This window comes from Camponotus vicinus, unplaced genomic scaffold, assembly GCF_025532165.1.
Source record: "Camponotus vicinus isolate PSW18456_S1 unplaced genomic scaffold, iyCamVici1.0 SCAF_1, whole genome shotgun sequence".
Classification (NCBI taxonomy): domain Eukaryota; kingdom Metazoa; phylum Arthropoda; class Insecta; order Hymenoptera; family Formicidae; genus Camponotus; species Camponotus vicinus.
The window spans coordinates 11,392,805-11,416,031 of NW_028141945.1; the positions used below are offsets into that span (position 1 = coordinate 11,392,805).

Sequence of the window (23,227 nt, forward strand, 5' to 3'; positions counted from 1 at the left end):
TCCTGCTCTGAAAACTTTCGAGACATTATCATACTCGCATTTGATTTTTCTTTTTTTTTTTTATTTAAAGATCTGTCACATGTAGAGCGTTTCTTGAATGGCTTTACGTAGGCTTGTGATTTTCTATCAATATAATTAATTTTTGCATATATCATTACATTTACATATTTTGTTAGCAATGTTAAAATGTTAGGAAAATGCAATTGAAGATTAACGCCGAAAATTAATAGGTTCAAACAAATAAATTTTACGGATTTGGATAACAACTGTATCGAAGCGAATAAATTTACTTCACAAACATTTTATTTTAGCATTAATTTTATATCAGAATTAATAAAAATCTATTTTTATTAAAATGCTTATTATATTTTAATCACATTTTTTAAGTTAATTATTTTTGTAATTAGTTGAAAGAACGGTAAATACTAATATTAAACATATTTAATTATTAAGTGCTTATAAAATAACAACAATCAATTTATTAGTGTTAAATAATTTTGGATAAATTTGCACGATTTAGTCCTTAGATTTTGCCAATAACACGAACGTTTGCAATCATAAATGAAAATTACCGTTATCAAATAGCTTCATCAGCTTTTTATCCAGATTCGATGACGATATGCAAATGTAACGTGTTTTTATCTAATCTATTTGGGAAGAATTCCGGATACCGGAGGAGCAAGAAGTTTCACCGGATAAAATATCTCGTGGTCCTTTCCACAAGGTCGCTGTAACAGACTCGAATAGCTGTTTCGTGGCAAAACCGGCTCCCATACACCAATACACACAAAAGCCACTTTCGACGGACAGTCGTTGACCCTACAAAGAATTAGGGAATGTCCCGTTCAACGTACTGGTCTCTGTAATTTCAATATCAAGATGATGCTTGATCTGTATTCGATAACGCGATTTTAACTGATCGATAATTATATAATCTTTTAATTTAATTTTTTTATCTTTTTTAATTATTTTTTACTTTATTTATTTCTTTTTATTTAACTTTTTAATTACACAAAATTTTTCTATTATTATTCCATTTACTTTCTTATTTTATTTTTTTATTCATATATAATTTTTATATTTAATTTCTTTGTCTTGTTTTAAATGATAGAAAAAACAATAGCAATTTTTGACTCACTGATATTTCATCTGATTTGTTTTATGCTAAATTCTTAAATGTATTAAAAAGCTGTTGAGTTTTTTCGCGAGCGCCACATGAGAATTTTTAAATCCAGAACCGTTCTCCCTAAAATAATACAACTCGAAAAGATACTTTACGTCTAACGTTTCTCTTTTATGAAGTAAAAATTTATGCTTTAGAAATTGATATGTAATGCAATTTTGTATAATCTACATATAGTTAGAATTTAATATTTTAAATCGCCAACAAAGTTATATAATTTACTCTCGACTTATAAAGAATCGAATAAATTTTTCATAGATGTATAATCGTAATAAATACATCAGAACATTTTTCAACATCTCTGTTTTTCCGGAAAAAACAAAGCATTAAATTTACTGTCCATAAATAAGGAATTAAGAAGAAAGTCTAACTTCACATATAGACGAATGATACTTATATTTCTTACGAGAGAGACGCATTATATTTTAAGATTTAAATATTTTTACAAGAGACAAAAGAGAGGAAGACTACAATCAGTATAATATCCGTACGTCTTAAGTTAGCGGTTTTGTATAGATTGCAACATTTGTATATAGCGTGCAAATTTCTTTTTTTCTTCAAGAAAAGATCTCGGCTACGTATTCTTTAGTCCTGAGAAAAATCAGCGCGGCTGGAAACGGTCGCACGCGAATAAAAGATGCACAATGCATAGTGATATCTTCGAAAAAAAAGCAGTCTTTGCAGCGCATATCTATGACGGAAGTCATCGGATTTAGAATGATCATCCACGGAGGCACCACCATCACGACGCTGTCGGTGCTTAAATTGGCTCTGAGCTGCGTTGGCATTTGGCCCGTGAAGAAAAAGGACCTCTTCATGGATCTCAGATGGATCATTGCCGTATTTTTGGAAGCAAGTACCGTTAAATCAGCCATTTATTCATTAATCGCACATCATTTTTATACAAGAGTTATTAATCAAGTACAGTTACATTGATTAAATATGGAGATTAATATAAGTATTAATATAACATGACATCGTTAGACTATATATCCTTTTTTTCATTCACCTCGAAAATTTCTAGTGAGTGTGATTTTTTCTCACGAAATATAACGATTGTGTCGAGAACCTATGTAATTCTCTCATTTTTTTTGCCAAATACAGTTATGTAGAATAGCAAATTGTTTTCGTTTGCCATAGGAATCGTAAATGATATGTTCGAAGAGCATTAATTTGAAACTGTATTTATGCTTTCATAAAGTTTTTTAGTTCAGTGTGGAAATAATTAAGCTTAATTTATAGTTCTGAAACTGTAACATTCTAATTAACGTAGCTCTAAGTCAAATAATTTTTATTATTTATTATATAAATAATTTAGAATATATACTTATTTATTATATAAATGTATAATTTAGTATATATATGTATTATATAAATTTATTATATAAATTTATTATATATTTATTTATATATTTATTATATAAATAATTTAGCATATATATTTGTTTATTATATAAATAAATTTTATTATTTTTTTATGAACTGTCATCTAAAAATAGTATCTTTTAATAAACGCCGATAATATTTGCACTTAAAAATACATTTTTAACAGAAATGCAAATAATTAATATTAAAATATAATCTATCGTCACACAATACATGTATAATAATTTTAATTATTTAATTATTTAATATAATAATTTTAATTTTCTATTGTAATTCTCCAGGTGATGCCGATGTGCATCTATTTTACCGAAATTTATCTCCATTGTAATGGTAGGAAAAAATCCTTCGATTCGTTAACAACCGGCGCCGCCGCCATATTAGCCCTCACGAGACTGATCACCCCTCGTATCCATCGCGAGGAATTGCTCGAGATAGTCACCTCGATGACGGACGATTGGGCGACGCAGAAGGATAAGAGGGTACGCTGGATCATGAAGAAGTACGCGACGATGTCGACGCGCGTCACAACGCTCACCTTCATCCTGGTGGGCATCATAGTGAGTGTTTACACCTCTATGGCGATATCGGCGATTACAGGAAGGAAGCACGATAATGAGATCGAGAACGCAAACACGAGTCGCGAGGATCGGATTCGCGAGTCCTGCGTGTTTCGAAGCGAGTCGTCGCGTCAGGCGTTCATGGTCGTCCAGGCGATGCAGATGCTCATCACCGGTATATCGACCTTCGGTACCACCAGCTTCTTCTTCGGACTGGCCATGCATCTGTGCGCCCAGTTTGACGTTTTGTGCGTCAAGCTGTCCGAATTCCGGGTCGACCAGGCGCATCGCGCGATAGCCGAGGCGGTCCAGAGGCACTGTCAGCTGATCCGTTTGGCTAACTGTATGGAAGAGTCGTTCAATGCCAACATTTTGATGTATCTGTTCGTCACTACCACTCTCATGTGTATAGACGGTAATGCACCTTTAAACATACATCTAAGTGGATTCGTTAAAATTGAAGGGCATTTTGAAAATTGGACTTTTATTATATAAAGTTATTTTTTTATTGAATCTTTAGTTGAATTATTAGTTTTGAATTTAATTTAAAAAAATCAATTATAGAGGAATTATGGAGAATCCTAAACCGATAGTTACGAGTACATCTATAGCACACAAAATAGCTTATGTATAAACGTTTTGCCTTTTCAATTTGTAAAAATAACTTATATGGCTGTGTAATTTATCTGGCAATTTATAATGTTTGCAATAAAATATAGAATCTCGCACATTTTGGCAAACTTTGAAGGTAGTATATCCAACCAGCACTGAGAAGAGTATATCTAATCGTACCATCGTTGTAATATCTTCCAGGTTTCATGTTAATCGTGTCGTTACATCTCGGCAATCTATCTATGATTATACATAACTCTAGCGTCTTACTTCTCATGCTGATCCAACTGTCATTTTACACGTTCGCCGGTGATTGCTTGGAAATGAGAAGTACCGCGTTGTCATACGCCACTTATGATTGCGATTGGTACGAGCTGCCGACCAATGTAGCCAGGGACTTTCAGATTATTCTGATGCGAGCCAGTATTCCGCATCAACTGACGGCCGGGAAGTTTTTACCCATGAACATGATTATGTTCAAAGATATTTTGAAATCCACAGCGTCATATCTCTCGGTCTTGCGTGTCATGTTGAATGAATAAGTTATTTTGTCCTTGTGGAGAATTTACATGCAGTATCATCGATTATATTTACTTTGTAAAATAGTTTAAAATTTAATTTTGGAAATAAATTATATCAATCATATTTCAATTTTAAAAATATTCATATATCAATTATTATATATATAAATTATTATCATATATAAATTATATATTATATATAAAATTATACTATTTAATATAATATACTACATTATATTATATTATTTCACAATTTTAGAAATATTCATATATTATATTTACATATCGATATTAAATATTCTTTAAGGTTGATTTGGATGAGATATCCGAGTATCCAAGTATTCGTTTGCCACTCGAAGTAACGCGGATAATAGACGAATTACCTGATTATTTTTAATTATAATTTAATTATAATTTAATATTTTGATAGGAAAAAAATTTGATATATTTTCCTTTAAACAATATAAAACAATATTTATCCTTTCTTGTTTATTTATATAAACTCACGGTAACAGTACAAAACATAAGACTGATGTTTCACGGGACTGATGTAAACGAGATTGAACGTACTTTGATTTCGACTCTACAACTGCTATAGAAACTGCAATAAATTATTAATTTTCGTACGCCTTTCATTATTCTTGCTCCAAATAAAAGAGACGCATGCATTGCATATCGCGAATACATTTTTACATACATATACCTAACATCTGGGCAGAGTCTTTAATCGATAAAAAGATTCAAAACTTTGTAAGACAGTCATTGATCACAGAAACATGTGATTTTGCTGCGTCGATTCTGTTCCTCGCGTGAATAAAAGATCAAAGAAGGATGCCTCGAGGTGGCTTTGCTTGCCGTGTGCCTTAGTAAGTCTCTAGTTCCATCAAGTCTCGCGCAGTGAGGAGAAATCGGATAAACTTTATCGAAACTCGTATCGATAATTTTGTTCAATTTGCGCGTAATAATTCCTTGCAATTGGAGACTAAACTGGATTCCTGATTAGGTAGATATCAAATAGAATATATTTGAATTTTTTGTTAAAATATTCGTATCTGCAGTGTATTTATGTAACGATAAAATGCATATTTTTTTGTATTTGCATTTTACGTTTCATTTTCGAATTTGTGCATTTTTGTTATTTATTTAGATCTTTTAAATTTATCATTAGGAAAAATATAGAGATAATATCGACAATTCTTAATAATGAAAAAAGCAAGAAACTGGAACAACGAGACTCATCGCGCTATAAATGTTTACGAAAAAGTTCTTGGCATCATTGGAATTTGGCCCTTAAATGCGGGAGAGCTGAAATCTATCGCACGATGCTCCTTAGCTATTTTAATTCAGGTAAATGTCAAAAGCTAATTATTTATACAATCAACGTAAAATGATTTTAAATCAGCTGTATTATCCTTCATCACATCTTTGTTTCTTTTTCTTTTTTGAATACAAAAATATTTAAATGATTAAAACGAATAATTAGAAATTAAAAATAAAGAGTGAGAGAGAGAGATCATCGCGCGAATTAATACAATCCCCCGATTAGATTAGTACTATCGGCAGCCTGTCTCTGGAAGCTTATCGACAGTGTCTCGGTACCGAGGACATGATGGAGGCCTTTCTAATGGATCTCTCATCTGTCGTCAGCCTGTCCAAGCTACTTGTCATCCGGCTGACTTGGCAGCACACCTACATCCTGGTAACCTCCCTCATTGACGACTGGTCAATATCCTGGGATGCTCGACGACGGGAGGTCATGACGAGGTACACCAACGTGGGTAGGGTGGTGTCTCTGACAATATTGTATCTGGGCTACGCGTCGGGCATGTCATTTCTCTTCATGGCTATACCGTTCGACGGTCTGATACCCTGGTTGAATGCGTCCAAAGCGAACAATAATGCCACCGTGATGCCGACGTATTTCCTGGCGACTTACTGCGTGTTCGGATCGCTGCCCGGGATCGTCCACAGCTGCGTCCTGCTGCTACAAGCGGCGCAGATCTTCGTCAACGCCACTTCACATTGCGGGAACGACGGCTTCTTCTTCGGTCTCACGATGCACCTGTGCGGACAGTTCGAGGTACTCGAGATGGACTTCGCCGATATTGAAGTGGACGAGCGAGTCTGCAAGAGGAGAATGCGAATGTTGATCGGCAGGCATTGCCGCCTGATAAAGCTGGCTGATAGTCTCGAATACGCTTTCAACATGGCCATCTTCGCGCAGACGTTGATGAGTGTATTGCTGCTTTGCGTGGAAGGTATCTTTTCTTTCTTTTCACGCACTTTTTTGAAATCATGATTAGCTTTTTGCATGTGAAAAATTTATAATCATTCACATGCCAAATGTACCATTCATATTCAACGCAAGAATATCTTCTGTGTAATTTAAATATATCTAAGAAATCCTGTTTTGTGATGCTATAACTGCATATTATTATTGTCTACAATTTTAAATTATTTGATCGAGATTTCAAATAAAATTGAGATTTTAAATAAAGATTTTAATGGGCATTGGATAAATAAAATCTCTCAAAACAGAAGTATTTAAATATTTCCAAGATAAACGAGTAAGCGTGTCCATTAATTAAAAATTGCCAAATTTATTATTGATAAATATCTCAAAGCACCATCGAGTTCTTAGAAGGCAAAAATTTTAAATAAATTTCGGGGACAGAAAGAATAACGCATTAATGCTATTAATATCTTATTCTGTCAAATATATGTTACTAAAAGAAATTATTGACATGAATATAAAAATAATAATTTAAGACTTACTTTCAGGTATGCAATTGCTAATTTCGTTGAGATTAAACGACAATATTGCAGCGATCAAGCACGTCGTTTTGATCTTGACGATGCTAGTGCAACTGTACCTCTACTGCTACGCTGGCAATCAGCTGGAATCTATAAGTGAAAGACTCGCGTATAGTGTTTACGACAGTCCATGGTACGATTTCGACGTGAAGGTAATGAAAAATCTGTCGATGGTGATGCTTCGAGGAGTGATTCCTCATCAGATAACGGCCGGAAAATTCCTACCTATGAATTTATTTTCCTTCAAAGAGATCCTGAAAGCCACAGGTTCCTACCTTTCCGTTCTCAGAATGGTGATAGATACGTAAAAGAAAGTAATATAAGATTGACACACACAATTATAAATTACGACTGAGAGAAGGAATCGTATCTTCGATTCGAGGTACCTGCGATGTTTTCTTCAATCCTGTTTACGCATCAATAGTCTTGTACGTGTCTCTGCGATACCGATAACGTATTTTGCCAAACGTTAAATAAGACTCTACCGTAATCAAAGGTTGAATATTCATACCACACACATATTGTAATGAAATAAATGTCAAAACGCACAATTCCACACATCAATCGACACGATGATGACAAATGCATACCTTACGAAAATTTGCCGCTGTTTCGCGAAAGCTTTGCGGAATAGTGTAAAGACACCGATCTTTCTCTCCTTTCGCACTTATCTTACCGGCCCAAGAAAAGTTCCGAGTGGGGACTAATAAAACATGAGTTCGGAGTAATAAGCTAATGTGGTGCGATTTGTGATAATTCGATAATGCTCGATGAAAATGATAGTAAATCGATGTTAAATTGGCAAATATTTAGCAACTTTTTGTAACAATTGAGCAAAGTGTTCTTGAATGAGGCTGTCATTCGAGCTGCCTCGATGGTAGAATGTCGGCTGAACGTTGGAGCGATGACTTCGCCTACGCTTTCTCTATTCATAGAATATTCTTGAAAATATACGGTCTGTGGCCATTGCAAGCGCAGACGCTATTCACGAGGATACGACACGTCTTTTGTGTTACTGCGCAGGTACGTTAACGTGAGTTGGATGGATATAACATATACGTGACGAAGAAGGGGATGCGAAAAAGAGTTAACATATGCAAAATAATTCCGTCCCAGCAAACATCAAGTAACATTTATATAATTGTTAGTTGTAAATTCCCACTCATAACATGTAACAGTTATATTGTTGAGTGGGAAATTATAACTAACAGTTATATAACTGGTGTTTGCTGGGGTATTATTTTTTTTTGCGATAATGAAAGAAATAGACTTTCTTTCCTGATAATTTTAATTTTTTATCTGCGATAATTTTAATAGATCATGAATTTTATCTTGATAGTTTTAGATTATAAATTTCAGATTATAAATTTTTTATTTTGATAATTATTAATATTTCATATTATTAATATTTTAAGAAATTAAAAAATTATATCCTATAAAAACTTAAATCTACTAATATAAGATACAAAAGTTGTTATTGTTATTGTATGTTTTTTTTATCAGTATTTATATATATTAATTTCTGAGGCTAAAGAATTGTTATTTAGTTCATGATACTACCCTTTGTGACGTTGGATCTCATGTGGAACAATGAGAATGCGGGCACAGGAGGTATAGAGAGTATACTATATTTCGTGTCCGCGGTGCTTGGGATCATGAAACATGTGTGCATCGCTGTCGGTCATAAAAATCTAAGCATAAATCTCGATGCTGCTATCGACGATTGGTTGTCTATTAAAGAGAACGAGGAAACTCGAAAGATTATGAAGAAATATGCGTCCAGAGCCAGAATTCTCACTCTCATGTTGCTATACTCGGGCGGCGGATGTTTTTGTATTTACATGTCAGCGATTGTGTTTATAAATCTGAAGCAGATATTTTTCACGGATCCACTGAGTGGTAAAATTTGCTCGTACATTTATCTATACACTATTATTTTTTGCTTTGCGTTATTAATTTCTCAAATGCATTCGTACATTGATATATCGTTATTCTTGTACTTTGCATTCTTATGGTGTACAGCTGATGCTAATACAACGTATTGGATGCTCCTGGTCCCATCTGGCCCATTGGCTACCTCAATCACTGGTTCGCAATACGTCATACTCCTCATCATTCAGATTGTTCAAACATCCATAGTATGTTCGACGCAATGCGTCATAGACAGTTTTTTCTTCAACGTCACCTTGCATCTCGCTGGCCAAGTCGAGGTGCTTAAAAACAAATTTAAAATTTTCGCGAACGACTCAGACACGGAGGCAAATTATCGAAAGAAGTTCGTCAGTTTAGTTGACAGGCACGGCGAGTTAATGGAGTTCTATCAAAATTTAGAAGACACTTTTCACTTGTTTATACTAGTTCAACTCGTGATGGTGACGATTCTGCTTGCACTGATAGGTAGTATATGTGAAGATTTTATTAAATAAAATAGATATATAAATTTTATATATATATTTTTTTATAATTTAACTTATTTAATTATCTGTAAATGTCAAATTGAGAAACTGTCACTTTCGTCTTTTAAAACAAATTCTTTATATTTAGGATTACGTATAAATTTGTGCCTAAACGAGAAAGATTACGTCGAAATGGCGAAGAGCATTGTAGTCTTGAATTACATGTTAATGGAATCTTTGGTGCTTACCTACGGTGGTGACTTCCTACAGAGGGAAAGCGAAGGTATATTTTATGCGTTATACGCAACTTCCTGGTTCACGCTTCCTGTAAAGCTGATGAAGGACCTGCACTTCGCGATGATGAGATCGAGCATTCCGTTTCGTCTTACCGGTGGAAAATTTTTCTACGTTAATCGCGAGACAATGATGTACATCCTCAAGACAGCAGCCTCGTATGTTTCCGTTTTACGAATAGCACTAAGAGAATCATAATGATCTTCAATTCGTGTGGGCTTCAATGTGTGTACGTGTTTGTGTGCGTGTTGCGTGCATGTGTATGGCTGGATTTAAAATATGCAGAAAATAATATTGTACAAAGATTGATACTGTGTAAAAAAGATGCAAATATATTTGATTAAAGTATTTTGGAACATGTACGTTTTTGTATAATAATTAAGTATACTCAAATTATTTGATTAGTATAAATTATTCGAGTTTTGCGTCCTTTGTCAATCTAAAAATATTTAATTTTTGATTGCTTATAGTATTTATATTTAAATTCCACAAATGAAAACAACATTATTAAAATGACTACCAACGATTATCATAAAAGCTCAGACATTTATATATTTTATTATTTAGACAATATTATTTATTTTTTTTAATTATTTGTATTATTTTATATTTATTTGTTTCTTTTTAATTTAATAATATATTTTCATAATATATATTTCCAAAAAATATATTAATAATTTTTACATTAAAATATTTTATCTATTTAATTACGAGCAACAATTTAAAATTCACCATGAAATTAAAATGTATGTTAATTGCACTGTGTAATATATATACTTGACTGTCCTGCTTGAGAGAAAGCTAAATCTTTTATATTTATATTATAATTTTATATTATGTTTTTTTATATTTATAAGATATGGAGATATATGAATTGTAATGCAGTTTCAAATTTATATTATGCATACCTCTCGTGTTATTAATTATTCTTTACTTCAAATTTTTATTTTCATATACATACATATTTATAGATATCTAATATTTCTTTATCGCATTCTTTGCATATTATATTTTATCGTTATATTGTCTTTTTAGAAAAATACTATTCACTACTCAACAAAGATAACTTTTTTTACTAGAGAAATTTAAATACACGATAAATTAGCATATTGTGAAAGAAAACTCTCCATATTATTATTTAATACATAGTAGTTGTAATATGTGTAATAATAGTATTTTCTTTTCTCAGTTTCTTATTACATTTTTTATTAAACATGATGTTCTCTTGTTTCCGTTTTTTTGCTTATTTATTGGGAAAAGACATATGAATCGTTTCCTGAATGGATGACAAAACGATAATTTCAGAAAATTATTCTAAAGCTCTTTCTCCCTCTCTCTCTCTCTTTCTCTCTCTCTCTCTTGCAACTGCAGATTTTTTATTTATCAATAAATAGAACACTTAAACGGTTCTAAGGCTATTATTCTAAAAATTTGTATTGTCGAGGATGATATCGCAACCGTATAATTTGTACAAATACAAACGCAAATGCAAATTATACTTGCATTCTCCAAGAAATCGCAAGAGTTGAAGGAATCATATGAATAATGAATTCAGAAAGAAATCCAGACGTAGTCGTGAGGGGTTGTCGCGGCATAACAAATGCGGCTTGCATTTATAACAAATCGGATATCGAACGATGCATCGTAGAGAGACAAAGGGTTACTACTTCCGTTTTCGGAGAGAAGCAAACCGAAGAGAAACTCCACAGACTTACTGTAAAATATTCATCTCGGAGGAAATAATAATTGAAGAGAAATTGCGTAATAATCTGAAAAAGTTTTAAAGGAAAATTTGAAAATGGCATCGCCTGCGCAATGGAATGCCGAAACTGCGTACGTCTTGACGATTTATAAATATCTCCTCGGTATACTTGGACTCTGGGTGTTGGATGAAGAAAATGTATTCTCGAGGATTCGATGGTTTATATCGACAATGGTGGAAGTAAGTTATTATATTTATATCTAAATTATATTTTTTTGAATATTAAAATAATTATATTAAAATAATTATATTCTTATTTTAATATAATTAATTAATTACTTTAATATAATTAATAATATAATTATATTATATATAATCATATTAATAATTATATTAAAATAAGAATATAATTATTTTAATATAATATTTTAATATAATTATTTATTAATCCTTAGTTTTCTTTTTTTCCGTCTCATTTATAAGTTTCATTTATCTTGAGAATCTCTTACTGCACGAATAAAACTAAAACAAAAATTATAAATAATAAATCATATACACGCTACAATATATGATTCGATGAGAATAAAGAATTTATATAAAGACGGATCTAATCCGGATGCATCTATCTAATTTTTGTGAATCAGATGACTGCAACGATCAGCCTATCACTGGAAGTGATTCGACATTGTCACGGTTACGAGGACGCTTTTGATGCATTTTTATCGGCCTCCTCGTCGGTGATTAGCATATTGAAGCTGCTCTTGCATCGCGTGAATTGGAGAGACAAATTGATTCTGGTACAAGCCATCGTCCATGATTGGACTTACGTCGAGAATCCTCACTCGCGCGATATAATGTTGAAGTACGCGCGCACAGGTAGATTGGGTTCCTCGATAATGTTTTATCTAGGTTGCGCCTCCTGCGTGTTCCTTTTCTCGTTCTTTATATTCGCCAATCTCGATCTACCTTGGGTTTCCCTGGAACAGCAGAATTACAATAAAACGAGCGAAAGAAGATTGCTATTATCGACCTATTGCATCTTCGAAACATACACATCCCTCGCTTACGGCTTCGTTGAAGCCCTGCAAACGCTACAGATCCTCGTCAACTGTATCTCGCAGTGCGGAAACGACGGATTTTTCTTCGATCTTACGATGCATGTGTGCGGACAATTCGAGGTTTTTAGGGTGGACTTTGTTGAAATAAGTAGCAAGCAATCACTTTCCCGAAATAAACTTGGCCTCCTGTTGAAGAGACATCATCGTCTCATAGATCTGGCGCATCACCTGCAGAAAGCATACAGCTTAGTCATCTTATCGCAGCTTTTGATGAGCGTCATGCTCTTATGCGTCGAAGGTAACTTTTATTTTTAAAAGAAATTTATATATGTTTTTTAAAAGAAATAAAGGAAGATGCCATTCTTCTAAATATTCGGATTCAATATGAATTTTTATGCTTCGCCAAATTTTATAATTTAAAAAAGTATATATATTTTTCTTGCTTATAGAATTATCTGAAGCATTTTTCATTGAAATCTGCTCTTTTCAGTATTTTAAAAAAATTAATCTTATAATTATAATATTTTAATTAATCGAAAATTGATGAAATTATTAATTGTAATATTAGTAAATCTCGTGACATGATAAACAGTTTAAAGTTGAAATCGACATAAAAATAACTACACGAAATAACTATTTTTGTTCTTATGTTAAAAAGAAATTATTTTTTTATTAAACTGAAATTTTTATAAAAATTTTGGAGCATTAAAATATATACTTATAAATAAATAAACAAATAAATAAATAAATAAATATATATATATATATATATATATATATATATATATTTGTGTGTGTGTATCAAATATTGAAAAAATCACATGAAAAATTTTTTAAATTCACCATTAATTCATCATCATACTTATTTCAGGTTTCCAATTAATTCTCACGCTTACTATACACAATCGGTTCGCTGCTATGAAACACCTCCTTTTCATCGTAGTGCTACTGGTACAACTTTTCCTCTACTGTTTCGCCGGACAAACATTGGAGTGTCAATCGCAAGGACTCGCCTACGCTATTTACGAGACACCATGGTATAATTTTAATGTAAGCGTGATAAAAGATTTTCCACTGATGATACTTCGGGCAACTCATCCTCATCGATTGACTGCAGGAAAATTTTTAGCGATAAATTTCGATAGTTTTAAAAAGATTCTAAAGGCTTCCGCCTCGTATTTATCCGTGTTAAGGGTAATAATAGATACGTAAGATATTTATTAAGAATAATGAAGGAGGCACTTTAATTTATCATCATATAACATATTTTTAAAAAAATTAAAAAATTAAAAAATTTTAATATTTTTTAAAAATTAAAAAATTAAAAAATTTTAATATTTTTTAAAATGCAAAACTTGATAAAAAACAAAACTCGTTATTATATTACTTTTTGTGCTATGTCGAGATTACTAAAATCATCCATAATACAATGGTCAGATGGTGATAATGTCCCTGATGTTCATATGGAGACTTGAATGAATGGAGTGAGAATGAACAAATGTAAGCGTTTTAGAGTAAAAACTTGACTTTGAAGTTTATTAAACATATTATCATTATTGTGACAGTTTTCGAGCATCGACAACTTAATAAATTATTGAAAATATTTAGCTATTTACAGAAGAAAAAGGAAATTATTTATATTAGAGATAAATAATATTTGCGATATATATAACATATAGGATGTTTGATAAAGTTTGGACTAATGGTCGTGGATAGAGCACAACTGAAACAGAAAACTTCTTTATCATTTTACAATTTTCGCAATAATTATTGGCAAGTATCGCATGGCAATGAAAAGACAAAAATGGAGGGATATCCTAGCCAAGCAAACCTTTCATTGTCATGTGACATTTGCCGCTAACATACCTAGAGGACACGTCCTGCGGTCTAGGTGCCCTCATTTGCAAGTCCTTTTTAATTAATATTTCAATGATTATTGCAAAAATTGCAAAATGGTAAAGAACTTTTCAGCTTTCTGCACTGTTCTTCTCGAACGTTGGTCTGATCTTTATCAATCATTTTGTATATACAAACTTGTAAACATAATTAATGTTAGTTGTAAGTATTGGTTTAATGCAAACCTCAAGCAATAAGGATATGTTAATATTTTCTGAAGAGAAAAGAAAGAAAGAGACATCACAAACACACACACACATGCAAAATGTATATTAATATGAAAAATATACAGTTAAATAAATTTGACAATTTTTTTGCTACTTGTAATTGTCGATTACAAAGTTATCTAAGACACTGAAAATATTAGAAGTGCATATTAGAAAGACGAATAAATATTACGAAAACGTATCGTTACACAAATTTATACTGCCACTTATCTTATCGACATAAAGACCGATCAATGAACAACAAAAAATGAATTTTGCGCATTGACAATAGTAATTTGTCTCGAAATCGCACATAGACGTAGAGCAATATTCTGTCATGTATGACCACTATCGTTTTTTTTGAGATTTTTGAGAAACTAACCGTTGTGAAACATGAAGACACACTGGAATAATGGTATGGACTATGGCTTCCGAACGATAAGGGCAATGATGTGCATGCTTGGAATATGGCCTTTGCAGCAGAACGATTTGGTTTGCACATTTCGCTGGATTTTGATATTCATTGTAGAGGTAAGAGAAGATAATGTAAAGTGCAAAAAATTAGCTTTTTTCCTCGAATATATTAGGACAGGTGGTAAATATGTAAAGAGTTTAATGTACCAAATTTTTTCTATTAGAAATTTATATAATAATAATTCGTTTACTTTTACTGTTGATTTAAAATGTCATCAAAAATTCCATCGAAAAAAAAAATTTATACACATGATATATATTTATACACATGATATTGATTTTGAAGAATTTTATGTAACTGTATATAATTTCTCCCTTTCTTCTCTTATAATAAATTTGTGCAGACTATATACGATTTATATTAAAAAAAAAAAAAAATTCCAAAATTTTAAATTTTTATTATATCAAAAACCTTGCACAATATATAATTCAATATATTCATTTAAAAAGCAGTTGAAGTAGTTACTATCGTATAGTCTCTCACAGTGACGAGTGTGCTGATAGATTCTTTTAAAAACTGTGGTAATATCAAGGATAGTCTGGTGTTTTTTCTTATAATAGAGGCTTCCTCTCATGCGTTGATAAATATCATTTTGGCGCGTATTTATAAGAAAAGAATTGCCATCAACGTGAATTCCGCAATTGATGATTGGTCTTTGTCCATGAAGAAACATCTTATATATAATAATGATGAGATACGCACGATTAGGTCGAATAATTACTTTGTCCCAATTGATGATTGGCATTATATGTGCTTTCTTGTATTCTACTGCTGTCTTCATCGGAAATAAACAGCAGGTAGTGGCAACATTTTTGTATGTGATTTTTCATAAATTGTTACTTTTCCCCTCATTCTCTAATTATACATTATACTCATAATAAAAAAAATTATACATTATAATTAAAATGCAATTCAGCAATTGTAATAAGAATTTCAATAATTGATAAATAATTGTTACAAATATGTTAATAATTATTCATAAATTTGGTTTTACTTATTGGAATTTATTATATATAAGACTCATAAATAATCTCTAATTAAAAAATATTTTAATTCTTATGTCAATATTATTGATGTATTATTTATATATTATTTATTATTATGTATTATTTATATATGTGTAATATATCTGGAATATTTTATATAACAGGTTGTAACTATCGGAAATGACACTGCAACTTTATGGATTTTTATCATTCTATTATCGTGTTTATTTAAAGAAATTTCGTACTCCACATACACAAGGCAATTTTTGTCATGCATATATTACAGGGACTTATGACGTTTGTATCAGAGTGCGCAGGCGATAGTTTTTTTTTCGCCATTACCATGCATCTTTGCGACCAACTAGAGCTGCTGAGAATTAACTTCGTTGAAGTCGGAAGAAAAATCGCTGGGAGAAACCATTATCAAAACTTTTTGGGGCCATGGATCAGGAGGCATCACGAATTGATAATATTGGCTAGAAATATCGAGGATATCTTTAATCTGAATTTATTGATACACCTGTCAATAATTACCGTATTCATTGCCATATCAGGTATACATTTGAAATCATAAATAATCTTGATCAATTCTATTGCTGTTTTAATTATTTGGATTCACTTTACAACTAAGGAATTAAATTTTCGATACAGCAGATTTACAGAATTTTGATTAATAATATATTGAAATTTATGAGAAAATTATGAGATTTCCATAATTGATGTAAAGTAGTTTAACCCATTAACCGGGAAGTTCGTTTATTGAAAGCGCATTCTGCACGTGCTATGATAAATTTACGATAGCAAATTAACTCGTCATGTCCGCAAATAGTGCAAAATATTATAATTTGCTCTTTACACAGCTATTAAACAATAGAGAACTCAAAGATATCGAATCACTATGGCAATAAAAAACAAATGATTCATCAAGTTTAAGTTTATGCACGCTGTCTTCAAATATCCGTGACGAGTTAATTCGTAATGCACGTTGGAGAAGCACTTTCCAATGACGAGTTAATTTGTCATCCCCGGTTAATAAATAAGATACTCGAAAAAAAACGTGTTAGAGATCATGTAGAGAAAGTAATGCAGTAAAAGAAAGAGTTCTTTTCAGGAATGCGTATCATCGTATCTGTTAAGCATCAGGATTATACTAACGCAATGAAAAGTCTTTTGTTTGTCCAATATTTTATCATACAATCCTTCTTGTTCACGCACACCGGTGATGTTTTGCGGAACAAAAGCGAATCAATCGTTTCGGCGATATACGATTCAACGTGGCATGAATTTTCGTCCACCGCAATGAAAGATTTGATACTCATTGAGAACGAATATCCCTCTGCAGCTCAGCGCTGGACAATTTTTTTATATCACGCGAAGCACAACAATGGACATTTTAAAAACTGCTTTGACGTACATATCATTTTTGCAAGCGACGATGGAGGAATAATTGTTTACTTATCACATTATGGCATAAACTGTAGATAAAATAGAACAGAAAGTATATTTATATTTCAATATACTGCAATTCACATTTTTTAATATATCCCAATTCACATTTTTCAATCATTTAGTATATTTATGTTTTGCTCCTATATTTTATTTTATTAAATATAAGTTAAGAGTTCAACAATATATGCGTTTGAGAACACGAAACTTTTCCCATCTCAAATAAGACATAACAAAACTTTAACTTTATACATATATATTTATTAAAATAATTTTTAAGTATTTTAATATTTACAGATTAATTAATATTTATTATAAAATATGCAATATTCTTATCTAAAATATTAACTGAATATTTATGAATTATTAAGTTGAGTATTTTCATATAGACAGGGAGGGAGGGGATTATTATATATTTTATTAAATATCAACACCCACTCATAGCGCATCATTGATGTATTTTATTTCAATTAATGTTATTAATTTTATTGTTATTAATTATTACAATAAAACACTGGAATATATGAAATAACATACAAAAAATAATAAAGAGAAAAAGACCATTGAAATACTATCGGAGTGTCACATGGCAATGAAAAGTTTGGCCATTTGCATTCTCTAACTTTTGTCTTTTCGAGCGACACCCCCTATTGACACATCTCGCAGAGAACATATCGCATCTATCTGCGAGAAACGCGCGCTCATTTGCCAATTCTTTTTAATAATTCAATAACTGGTGCAAAAATTGCACATTGGTACAGGACTTTTTTATTCAGTTAACTGCGTTCTATCTGCTCACAAGCGTTGGTCCAATCTTTATGCTTACTATGCACAATATGTTCGCCGCTGAAACACCTTTTTATCGTCGTGCTGCCGATACAACTTCTCATTGTTGAAATGATCACAACAAAATGATCAGATACTTGAATGATTGGTGATGATAAATGTAAGCATTTTGTTTAATAAAGACACACTTGACTGAATTTAAATTACTTAAATACATTATCGTTATGATTTTTGAACATCGACAAATTAATAAATTAGCTATTTACATATCAAAGAAGAAAAAGAAAATTATTTATATTACAAATAAATAAGTAATATTTGTGATATATAAACTTTTAAACATAATTAATATTAATTATAAGTATTTATTTAATGCAAACTTCAAGCAAGAAGGATACGTTAATATTTTATGAAGAGAAAAGAAAAAAAGAGTCCAGAAACACACTTATGAAAAATGTATATTAATATAAAAAATATATAGTTAAACAAATTTGACAATTTTCTTTTATTACTTGTAATTGTCGATTACTATTTCAAACAGATGCGATAACTCTAATATAGTATTTGGTTCGTAATCATTAACTTATTGAATATTGATGGACTAAGAAAGCTATCCAAGACACTGAAAATACTAGATGCGCATATTAGAAAGATCAATGAATATTACAAAAATATATGGTTACATAAATTTGTTCTGTCACTTATCTTATCGACATAAAAACCGATCAATAAACAAACGATGAGTCTTGCGCATCGACAATAGTACTTTCTTTCGAAATACATAGACGTAGAGCAACATTCTGTCACGTATGACCACTATCCCATTTTTGTAACTAACCGTTGTGAAATATGAAGACACATTGGAATAATGGTATGGACTATGGCTTCCGAGAGATAAGAGCACTGATGTGCATGCTCGGAATATGGCCTTTACAGCAGAACAATTTGGTTTGCACATTTTACTGGATTTTGATATTCATTGTAGAGGTAAGAGAAGATAACATAAAAAGCAAAAAATTAGTTTTTTCCCTCGAATGTAGAACATGGTAGTAAATATGTAAAGAGCTTGATGTACCAAATTTTTTCTATTAGAAATTTACATAATAATAATTCGTTTATTTTTACTGTTGATTTAAAATGTCATTAAAAATTTCATGGAAAAAAAAAATTTATACACATATGATATATATTGATTTTTAAGAATTTCATGTAACTGTATATAATCTCTCCCTTTCTTCTCTTATATTAAAGTTGTACATACTATATACGATTTATATAAACAAAATTTTATATTTTTATTATATGGAAAAACTACACAATATATAATTCAATATATTCACAATATACATATAATTCAATATATTCATTTATAAAGCAGTTGAAGTAGTTGCTATCGTATAGTCTTTCACAGTGACGAGTGTGCTGATAGATTCTTTTAAGAACTGCGGTGATATCAACGACAATTTGGAGCTTTTTCTTATAATAGAAGCTTGCTTTCATGCGTGGCTAAATGTCTTTTTGGCGCGTCTTTATAAGAAAAGAATTGCTATCAACGTGAGTTCTGCAATTGACGATTGGTCTTTGTCCATGAAGAAACAATCTTATGTAGTAATGTTGGAATACGCACGATTAGGCCGAATAATTATTTTGTTTCAATTGATGATTGGCATTATATGCGCTTTCTTATATTACCCTATTGCTTTCCTCAGAACTAAACAGCAGGTAGAGTCAGCATTTTTTGTATATATGTGATTTTTTGCGGATTATTATTTTTCCTCCTTCTAATTAATTGTTTACAAATTTGTTAATTATTCATAAATTTGTTTTTAAATATATCATAGTTAAAAACAAATTTATAAATAATTAACAAATTTATATATGTATATATATATATATATAAATTTGTTAATTATTTATAAATTTGTTTTTAACTATGATATATTTAAAAACAAATTATATATATATATATACAGGGTGTCATGAAAGTGATTATAATTTTAAAAAATTAAGATAGATTGGCTCAAAGTTAGAAGAAAAGTATTGTACAGTTATGCAATATTCGCACTTCTAGCCACGCGCATTGGCCGATTTTCTTTAATTTATTTCTCGTTAATTATTGCGAATATTGCATAACTGTACAAGACTTTTCTTCTAACTTTGAGCCAATCTACCTTATTTTCTTAAAATTATGATCACTTTCATGACACCCTGTATATATATATAATTTTTTTTCATAATATCATATATTTTATGACTTCGCATTTATATATTATATAATTCTAACATTATGTAATATATTTGGAAATATTTTATGCACAACAGGTTGCAACTATCGGAAATAAAACTGCAACTTTATGGATTTTTGCTCTTCCGACATCATGTTTATTTAAAGATATTTCGTACTCCATATATAAGACAATTTTTGTCATGCAAATATTACAAGGATTCATAATATATGTGTCAGAGTGCATAGGCGATAGTTTTTTTTTCGCTATTACCATGCATCTCTGCGGTCAACTAGAGCTCTTAAGGATTAGTTTCGTTGAAGTCGGAAAAAAAGTTACTGGGAAAATTCAGTATCGAAATTTTTTGGGGCAATGGATCAGGAGACATTACGAATTGATAATATTGGCTAGAAATATCGAAGATACGTTTAATCTGAATTTATTGATTCGCTTGTCAATAATTACCGTATTCATTGCCATATCAGGTACACATATATAGTATTATAAACAATTGGTCTTGATCAATTTCATTGCTGCTTTAATTATTTATTTACGTTTACTTTACAACTAAGAAATTAAATTTTCGATATGGTAGACTTATATTTGATTAATAATTTATTGAAATTTGTAAATATTATAAGATTTTTATAACGATGTAAAGTAATTTAATAAATAAGACGATGCTCGAAAAAATATGCGTTAGAAAATGTAGAGAAAGTAACGCAGTAAAGGAAAAAACTCTTTTCAGGAATGCGTATCATTGTATCTGTTAAGCATCAAGAGTACATTGACGTAATGAAAAGTCTTTTGTTTATTCAATATTTTATCATACAATCCTTCTTGTTTACGCACACCGGTGATGTTTTACGGAACAAAAGCGAATCGATTGCTTCGGCGATATACGACTCAACGTGGCATGAATTTTCATCCACCGCAATGAAAGATTTAATACTCATTATGATGAGAACAAACATCCCTCTGCAGCTCAGCGCTGGAAAATTCTTTTATATCACGCGGAGCACGACAACGGACATTTTGAAAACTGCTTTGACGTACATATCATTTTTACAAGCGACGATGGAGAAATAATTGTTTACTTGTCACATTATGGCATGTAGATAAAGTAAAAAAAGTATATTTATATTTCAATATATCACAATACACATTTTTCAATATATTGCAATTCACATTTTTCAATCATTTAGTGTGTCTATGTTTTGCTCCTATATTTTATTTTATTAAATATAAGTTAAGAGTTCACCAATAAGTACATTTGGAAAACTTTTTCCATCTTAAATATGATATAACAAAACTTTAATTTTATACATATATGTTTATTAAAATAATTTCTAAGTATTTTAATATTTATAGATTAATTAATATTTTTTATAAAATATGCAATATTCTAAAAATATTTAACTGAATATTTATGAATTATTATGTTGAGTATTTTCATATAGACAGGAGGGGAGATTATTATATATTTTATTATATACCAACACATATACATAGTGCATCATTGATGTATTTTATTTTAATTATTATCATTTTATGGTTATTAATTATCACAATAAAACATTGGAATTTATGAAATAATATAGAAAAAATAATAAAGAGAAAAACCATTGAACATAAAATACTAATCAAATTTTTTTGCTATCTACTTTTTGACAAAACAATACGTCACATGGAAGTTAAATATCTGTCAAATCCGATGTAGGTTAATATTAAATTATTAGAATATTAGAAAATTATTATATATTTATTTTATTTTAAAATTACACACGTGTGTGTGTGTTTGTGTGTGTGTATGTATATAATATAAATATATATAATATATAATATATAATATATAATATATAATATATAATATATAATATATAATATATAATATATAATATATAATATATAATATAAATATATATAATATATAATATAAATATATAATATAAATATATGTGTCTATATTATCTTTGTAATATGTATTTGTAATATATGTATACACAGAGGGTGTTTCTTAATAAGTGCGAAAAATTTTAGGAGATAATTCTTTGTCAAAAATTAGGGGGAGGTTTTTCATATAAACATATACTCCTACATCCCTTCCTGAGTTACACTCTTTCAAAAATGGGGGTAAAAATTAGGTTCTTTTCATTTTTTTCTCAAATTTGGAATAAGTTAAAGAAATGAAATTTGAATATTTTCTACTAGTAAAAAGGTTATTTATTAATATTTTTTTCATCCTCCCGTATTGTTATAAGGGGATAAAACTAGCAGCCCCTATTCAATTTTTTATTAGGACCTTTTAATGTTTATATGAGAAAACTCTCTAAATTTTCAACAAGGAATCATCTCTTAAAATTTTTCGCACTTATTAAGAAACACCCTATATATACAATATATGTGTATATATATATATATATATATATACACATATATATACAAAGATGTTTGATAAATGTTGGACTAATGCTTGTGAAGGTGCGCAATAAATTGAATAGGAAAGTTCTTTACTATTTTACAATTTTTGGCAATAATTAATGAAATATTAATTGAAAAGTACAGGCGAATGAGCATGCGTTTCGCACAACTAGACTATGGGATATGTGCTTTATGTTTGTGAGCGACGAGTGGCAACGAAAAGTTTGGTCATTTGCATTCATGTCTTTTCAAGCGACACCCGC

General features: G+C 30.5%; 4 protein-coding genes and 1 pseudogene across 4 annotated transcripts; all 5 read left to right on the forward strand.

Moving 5' to 3' along the window:
* Positions 1–1,876: 1,876 nt before the first annotated feature.
* On the forward strand, positions 1,877–4,290 carry LOC145974430 (odorant receptor 43a-like). Its single transcript, XM_083104276.1, has 3 exons — positions 1,877–2,035; positions 2,851–3,541; positions 3,940–4,290. Exons 1-3 carry the CDS (start codon positions 1,877–1,879, stop codon positions 4,278–4,280), a joined length of 1,191 nt encoding a protein of 396 aa, XP_082960402.1. The 3' UTR covers positions 4,281–4,290.
* Positions 4,291–5,462: 1,172 nt separating this feature from the next.
* Positions 5,463–9,982, forward strand: LOC145977310 (uncharacterized). Its single transcript, XM_083109194.1, has 7 exons — positions 5,463–5,606; positions 5,806–6,517; positions 7,041–7,377; positions 8,097–8,106; positions 8,621–8,972; positions 9,096–9,470; positions 9,618–9,982. The coding sequence occupies exons 1-7, from the start codon at positions 5,463–5,465 to the stop codon at positions 9,959–9,961; spliced, it is 2,274 nt and encodes a 757-aa protein (XP_082965320.1). The 3' UTR covers positions 9,962–9,982.
* A 1,519-nt stretch (positions 9,983–11,501) lies between these two features.
* Positions 11,502–13,735, forward strand: LOC145974288 (odorant receptor Or2-like). Its single transcript, XM_083104086.1, has 3 exons — positions 11,502–11,705; positions 12,110–12,821; positions 13,395–13,735. Exons 1-3 carry the CDS (start codon positions 11,562–11,564, stop codon positions 13,733–13,735), a joined length of 1,197 nt encoding a protein of 398 aa, XP_082960212.1. The 5' UTR covers positions 11,502–11,561.
* A 1,283-nt stretch (positions 13,736–15,018) lies between these two features.
* LOC145974338 (odorant receptor 4-like) lies at positions 15,019–17,533 on the forward strand (annotated as a pseudogene).
* Positions 17,534–19,167: 1,634 nt separating this feature from the next.
* Positions 19,168–21,632, forward strand: LOC145974331 (4-vinylanisole receptor-like). Its single transcript, XM_083104123.1, has 4 exons — positions 19,168–19,305; positions 19,720–20,040; positions 20,641–21,028; positions 21,292–21,632. Exons 1-4 carry the CDS (start codon positions 19,168–19,170, stop codon positions 21,630–21,632), a joined length of 1,188 nt encoding a protein of 395 aa, XP_082960249.1.
* The last annotated feature ends 1,595 nt before the right edge of the window (positions 21,633–23,227 follow it).